The sequence below is a fragment of the Polyodon spathula genome, chromosome 20 (assembly GCF_017654505.1).
Source record: "Polyodon spathula isolate WHYD16114869_AA chromosome 20, ASM1765450v1, whole genome shotgun sequence".
NCBI classification, from domain to species: Eukaryota; Metazoa; Chordata; class Actinopteri; order Acipenseriformes; family Polyodontidae; genus Polyodon; species Polyodon spathula.
The window spans coordinates 27,591,267-27,598,869 of NC_054553.1; the positions used below are offsets into that span (position 1 = coordinate 27,591,267).

Consider the following 7,603-nt stretch of genomic DNA (forward strand, 5'->3'; position numbering starts at 1 on the left):
CTTTATTTAGTAAACTCGTTGCTGGATCACTACAGTAGCCATGTATCTCAAATTAAAGAAACCCACAACACAAAACACATTTTTAAATATTTTAAAATGGCAAAAAACTAAAAAAAAGTTTTAAAAAGAGAAAGTGGTCCGAGCACGCACGCACACACACACACACTATGCAATCTGTTGCGGGTTTCACTCCCATGCCCTAATACTGTTTTTGTACTTAAGTAAATGCGCCCTCTGTTGGACATTAAGAGTCAATGTCAATTTCAGGTACGATATACATAAAATAATTGAATCTATTCAGTCTTGAGCAAAGAACACTGCGCGGCGATCAAAATTTTAACATTCAAAATTCTAAAAGGTATTGACAATGTTGACCTAAGGGACTTTTCTCATGATTGTTCTTATGTTGTTACTATAAGCACCCTCACCCTTTTTAATGTAGTAGTATTATTACTTAATGGAGTAAATGCCTTGTCCTCTGTTGTCTTTTCCAGGTAAAACGATCTACAGTATTTGTGCCTCAACCTGTTTCACAGTGCGATACTGAAAGCAGTGAATCAGAGTACCGGGGGGAGGGGAACGCTCTGGTGTGTGAATACCAGGAACAGGCAGGCTGAATAAAGATCATGATTATTAATTCTTTGGCAGCTTGCCTGGATGTATGCGCTCTCTCTCTCTCTCTCTCTCTCTCTCTCTCTCTCTCTCTCTCTCTCTCTCTCTCTCTCTCTCTCTCTCTCTCTCTTTCATGTTGTGACTAATTTTACCAGAACTAACAGTCTTCCTGGAATAGAACACGGGAGGGAGGGGGGGAGGAGTTTTCAAAAATATAAAGTGATCTCTCCTAGCAGATTATGTTGGCATTACACGGTTGCCGCTTGTCTAAGTGGATAACTCTGCAATAATAAAGCAGACGAGCTCAAAACAGTTATATTTTGTTTACTTGCAATACCTGCAATACACACACAGTAATATAAATTGACTTGTCAGCTCTTTCTGCAAAAGGGTTCGGACACAAAGAAGAAAAGTATTGTCCTTTTATATAAGCGACTGGATTTCGAGAAGCACACACTCTTGCAAGTTTGCAAACATACAAGAAAACGCAAATTGTGGATTAAAAATGCATTCTTATATATTTTTTATATAAACAAGGTGAGTTATTTTTATTATACCTTTTTTTTTAAACTGCAGTATAGTACAGGTTGTTATGTGCAACCAAAAGTAGTAACGCACCCAGATGTTGCAACAGTATCGTTTAGTTCTGTAAAATACTGTTGGAACATCTGGCTGCATTACTAGTAGGTTTTTTTTTTTTTTTTTATAGAAGTGTAAGGTTTTTTAGAAGTGGCCTTGAGTGGGGGAATCGATCTGACCACCCACAGGACTTTCGGATACAAAGGCGTAGTCTACGATAATAGTGATTGAATATAATAAAATGATAACAACATTAATAATAACGATGCGGTATTAGTTTATTTGGCACTTTGAGCAAATAATATGTATAAGGTGAACTCTCTCTCTCTCTCTCTCTCTCTTTCTCTCTCTCTCTCTCTCTCTCTCTCTCTCTCTCTCTCTCTCTATATATATATGTGTGTGTGTGTGTGTGTATGTTTAATGTTTTTACACAGAATTCTAAATCAGAATGAGGAGCTGTATTCACTGAACAGTTTTACAAAAAGCCTGTCTCTTTACTGTGATCAGATTTTGATCCTGTCAAATCCATTAGTGGTTCCTGTCAACACACAATTTGCTTAACCTGTCAATAACCTTTTCATTACGGGAAATTGCCGCCTGAGCGTGCTATTTGACACGTTTGGTAAAGCTGTCTAGGTGTCAGCTATCAGACTTCATGGCACTGCCATGGCTAGGCTTTTTTATTATTATTTTATGAGCAAGTTGCACATATAGAGCGGCAGCGGCACCATAAATCTGCTATTGCTTCAGCTGGAGTCTGAATATACAGTCAACTAATCTATCTATTTTCTGTTTTTCCCCTAACAGTTTGGTGGCCCACCTATTGAGGAATATCCCATCCCAGTGTTCCAGTGAAATTCAACAGACCGGGATTTAGTTTTCTTTCTCGGTTGTTTTTTTATGCCCCCATATTTATTTCCTGGACGGGCCTCCTGTTCTGGGACTCTGGTCAGTTCAAGGCGCGACTGTAGCGCCATGGTAACCCACAGTAAGTTTGACATCGCGATGAGCTGCAGCCCCTTTGACGCTAGCCCGCGGCTGCCTCCTCACCGCTTCAAGACCTTCAGCTCCAAGCACGAGTACCAGCTGGTGATCACTGCGGTTCGGAAGCTGCAGGAGAGCGGCTTCTACTGGAGCACGGTGAACGGGAGGGAGGCCAATAGCCTGCTTAGCTCCGAACCCGCTGGCACATTCTTGATACGGGACAGCTCGGACAACCGTCACTTCTTCACCCTCAGCGTCAAAACTGACTCCGGGACCAAAAACCTGCGCATTCAGTGTGACAGTTGCTTCTTTTTCCTACAGACTGACCCCAAAAGCATGCAGCCAGCACCTCGCTTTGACTGTGTCTTGAAACTGATCCACCATTACATGCCTTCCAAAGTCTCCGCGGCGTCTGCTGGGAACGGGAAGAGCAATTACTTTATTTATTCCAGCGGAGAAAAGATTCCCCTAACCCTACTCAGACCCTTGTCCTCAAGCGTTTCCACTCTGCAGCACCTCTGTCGCAAGACTGTCAACGGACACCTGGAGGTTTCCAGTAAACGGGACCAGCTGCCTCATACGCTAAAGGAGTTCCTCCAGGAGTATGACGCTCCGGTATGAAGACCCTTGCTGTGAACGGACCCCCGTAGTAGTCACCTCATTGACTTGCTTAAGGTGGAATTTTTGCTTTTGTGTGGCCTGTACTGTGCTGCACTGTACTGCTGAGCAACCTGGCTTTCCATTCCTTTAAAAAGGGTCTTAAAAACTATTCGAAACAAAGGTGACAGGGCATGGTGGTCTAGCCAACCAGCTAGGCAGCTAGAAATGTTTACTGTTAAGCACTGGTGCAAATTCTCTGGTTTTTTGCAACTGTGGCATAACAGCTGGCGACCGCATGGCTAGGGCTATCTAACCCTCACTAAAATGTACGCTGAGTATACTTGGTATTCTACCCGTATGCTGCTACAACTACTCATTGTATACTGGCGTTGCTAGACAAAGCATATTTCTAACATTTCATTTCTCTCTTGTCATTTTTCCAAGAGACAAAGCAGGGCACCGGAAGTTACATGACACAGTAATTTCCATTTGTGTTCCAGGCAGAGCTGTCTGGTTATTGTATGTGTGAGTCTGTGTGGAAGTAGGTGGGGGAAAGAGTACCCATGATTTTTCAAAAAGAAAATGAGGCAGCATCCTTAACATCAAACTAGCACCATACTAATAGCTAGAACTGTTTAGAAGGAAACTTGGTTAAGTACTGGGGCTCTATGGAATTTTGCAGCAGGCTGTCTATGTGGCTTTTTAACCTCTTAGATTTTTTAAGGGATTAAAGTCCATGCAGATAGCTAGAAGAAGCTAGCCCAGCCCATTCAGAATTCATATGTACACAATTCTGCATGTTTTTCTGAAAGAACCATCATTAAAACTATCCAGAAAGGGGACCTGAGAAGTTTCTACCCCCTCACCACTGAAAAGAATGTATTAATTCAGGGAGTGACACTCCAGCTTTTGTGAGATGAATAAATCCCTGATAAATTGCAAATGAAAACACATTTGTTTTTTTGTTTCTGTGCATCAGCGTTGTTTTCTTAAGCGTGCAAAACAAATGTGGCAGCATTTCTCTTACAATCACTGTTGAATGTATTCAAGGGAAGCTTGCATTGCCTTCTCTGTTCATGGCATTGGTTGCAATGAAAGACGCACAGTTCCGTGTGTTGTATTTTGTTTTTTAAACACAAAGAGAAATGTTTACATTGTATGTGAAAAAAAACAACTCCCTGTTGTTTTTTTAATTTTTAATTTTAATTTTTTTTTTTTGTAAAAATTTCACCTTAAGCTCCAGTCTTGAGGTCTGGATGTACAAACTTGAACATCTCAAAAACAACAAAACAACAAAAGAAATGTCAAACACTTTGCACATATTTATATTTATAAAACATTTCAATAATTTATAATAAAAGCACTATTTTTTAAAGAAATTCAAACTGTTGTGTGTGTGTGTGTGTGTGTGTGTGTGTTTATTTCCCTTTGATTCACTGATTCACAAAGCAGTGTGTGCAGTACAGTTCAAAGCGCCATGGTAACGATGGTAATATCCAGGTGTCTCCATTCCTGCTTGACTGGAACAGTAACTCATTTGGATTTGTATTCCCAAGTTATCAATGTTTGTCAGCTTTCTAAAAGCGCTTAAACCCATATACTTCAGCACTACAATTTAGTAACTTGTTGCATCCAACATACCGAAGTTCCACAAGTAAACTGCCTCACTTTATTTACAATAGGGGATGGAATCTGGATTAGCAACAAATAAACTGGGGTGGAGTATGAGGAAACAGGTAGCAGTATTTAATTGTTCCTGAGAAAGTACAACTCAAGCAGGGTGAATACCAATGGACCTGAAGCAACAGTTCAAATTCTACCCACAAAGCAAAAAACAGTAAAGAAAACAGGGGAAAGCTTGAAAAGTCACTCATGGATATATTCTCGTGTTTATTAAATCCAGCTTTAAAGTTGACTGTGCTGTACCATTGTAAAAGCATAGCATAGGCAAGCACAGAGTAACGGTGAAGCATGGTAAAAAAAAAAAAAAAAAAAAAAAAAAAAAAAAGAGAGAAACATACATTCCAAGTATATGCATGGAAAACGCTAAATGACTCATTTAAAACGCAGTAAACCTTGCCTTTAGTTGTGAGTCTATTTGCTACAGCAAAGTGGATTTACAAAATGCTGAATGACAAGAGTTCTTGTCATAGCGGTTATGTGAACTTCTGGCTTGCTGTCCACGAAACAGCATGGGGTGGGGGGCGGGGGCGCGATTTTTTATTTTCATTTATTTATTTATTTTTATTTAAACTCACAAGTGCTCCAGTGCAGGCTCGTGTGCAGCTGACTGCTAGGTTTCCAAAATTGACGCAGTCTACACTCTCCCCCACCCCTCCGTTTCCTCCATGCAAACAAAAAACAAAACAAATGAAGGTGGTTCTATCTAGCTGCACGTCCTGATATAGAGGACGATAGTGCACGGAAGGTAAGACGTAAAAAAATAAATCTTCAGCTTGCCACAAGCTCTGGAGATGCGCTGGTGATTAATTTCACCCCAGAGTCACGTATGTCTTCCCCCCCCCTACCGCTGCGAGGGCTTTCTGTAAAGCGGTTCTGTTTATAGCAGAGCCTCTGTTTATTCTGCTTTCTATGAATCAGCATCAGGGTTAGAACTGCACGGTGCGCTTCCAGTGAAACAGCGAGGAGGTGCTGGGTGTGAAACTAATAAAGGCACCACTGTTTCCCCTGCTTGCTCATATACGACCCCTTGATTTTTCGTTATTTATTTTATCGACGAAGAAAAGGTGGGCGTCTCAGCCTATTGTCAAGGAGTAATCAAAGTCCTTTGATGGGTTTTTCTCGCTTTGATTTCCAGCTCTTTGTATCGGTAATAGATTTATGTGAAACTATAGTTCTCTTAGGTCTCAGACCCCCACATCCCAGAAATCCCCGTCATTAACAAAGATACCACAACGCTACTGGAAAATACAGCAACTATAAAACTAATAACGTTTTCTGACATTTCGTCAAGACGTTATTCTGTTTCCAGTAATTTATCTATTTTTTTTTTTTTTTTTTTAAGTCGGTGGTTTACAAACGAGAGGCCTGGGCGCCCTAAGATGATTTCAGGGTGAAATATCTCCCAACTTACCCCTGTCAATGCAACTGGGTTATTTCAAAAGTACAACACCTTGCTTACACTGTATTGCACGTGTAGAATATTAATTTCCATTTTATTAACAGTGTATTATGCTATCGTAGCATTGTGTCGGCACCTCAGTCAGCATGGAATGTATTGCCTGAGCCAAATACTTATTTATTTATTTATTTATTTTATTTTTTAGATAAACAAGATTATTTGAAAAACAAAAACAATAATAACAGCAGCAATTTTTTTCACATTTCCTGTTAGGATTAAAATAACTTCCTTTTCGTGGCGAACGGCCAGAAATGTTACAACAATAAACAATACAATCGTTAAGATATGATCCCTTCCACGCAGTGCTTTGTGACCGGTCATCCAGGCGATTCCCCTTCTCAAATACTAAACTCATGGACCCATAAAGTGCAAAATGCGCTTTCTGTAATTACAAGAAATAAAATTGTTTTCGTGTTGCCTTAGCCCTAAATGATGGGAGCATTTAACAAAAAGTGGGAAATGCAATCATTTGCACAGTAATTTAACATTTCCCTGTATGCTTTTGTCACAATGTTCAGGAGATAAGAAATTGTTTCTATATACACACACATATATATATATATATATATATATATATATATATATATATATATATATATATATATATATATATATATATATATATATATATATATATATATTTTGCACATGGGTAGCCCCTTGCACATCGCAACAGTGTTCGCCAGAAAGAACACAGCCTGCCTGACAGATCACGTTCCGAGTCTCCCTGCTAACATGTGCAGACCCCGTACATCACCCCAGTGGGGCTTTACTCTGCAGTCTCAAGAGCAAGGTTCAATGTACGGTTAACAGGAATGATCACTTCCTGCAAACTCCCTTTTTTTACTTGTACAAGGTTGCATGGGTGTATATACACTATAATAACGGGGAAACCGGGAAAGGTAATTCCCGGTTGCCTGTTGTTTTAATATAACAAGCACTAGGATAAGATGTATTAGAATTTTGGCAAATAGTTGTTGTGCTCTGTGTCGAGTTCTGATATGTGATTTATAATACACTGCGCACTTTGTATACCACGCAGAGATTCTTTTATTTTATAAACGAGTGACCCGCAGAATACAGGGCTATCAAGTTGGGAGGGTTTCTAATTCAGGGTTCTTTAAAGAAATCACTCTATAAAGTTTAGGATCCTATATATCATGCAGACTGGAAAGGCTTTTTTTGTACATGTTGCTTGACTCTCATGTGTTTATTGTTTTTACATCCAAACAGAAGTTGCAAAAAACAAAAAACAAACAAGCAATGTGATCAAGGGCAGCTTCAGAGTAAACATACACTGCACCCTTCATTCACACAGCAAACACAATAGCCAGGAAACCAGTACACTACTTGCAGTATCTTCTGTTTACTAGTCAACTGCTAGATCACGCAGAACCCTGTGTATGTTTATATGTGCAACATTATAGCATTGTAACTGTTCTCAATGCATAATGTTTAAAAATAAATGCTTCTGTGCCCTCTGTATGTTTCCTAGGTTGTGTTCTACTTTACTGCTCACTCAGACAGCTTTGCAAGTCTGAGAGGTAGGGAGTGAGGCTGACATAGAAGAAGGGAGTAAAAGAATGGGAGAGGGGGGAGTGAGTGAGAGGAATGGAGAGGGGGTGAGTGATTGAGAGGAAGAGAGGAGATGTGAGGGAGAGGGTGAGCGAAAGGAGAGAGGGAGAG

The 7,603-nt window shown here is 40.0% G+C and overlaps 1 protein-coding gene across 1 annotated transcript; it reads left to right on the forward strand.

Annotated features, from left to right (window-relative positions):
- Positions 1-841: 841 nt before the first annotated feature.
- Positions 842-3,718, forward strand: LOC121295672 (suppressor of cytokine signaling 3-like). The gene is made up of 2 exons (XM_041220631.1): positions 842-1,149; positions 1,999-3,718. The coding sequence occupies exon 2, from the start codon at positions 2,092-2,094 to the stop codon at positions 2,794-2,796; it is 705 nt and encodes a 234-aa protein (XP_041076565.1). The 5' UTR covers positions 842-1,149; positions 1,999-2,091; the 3' UTR covers positions 2,797-3,718.
- Positions 3,719-7,603: the final 3,885 nt, after the last annotated feature.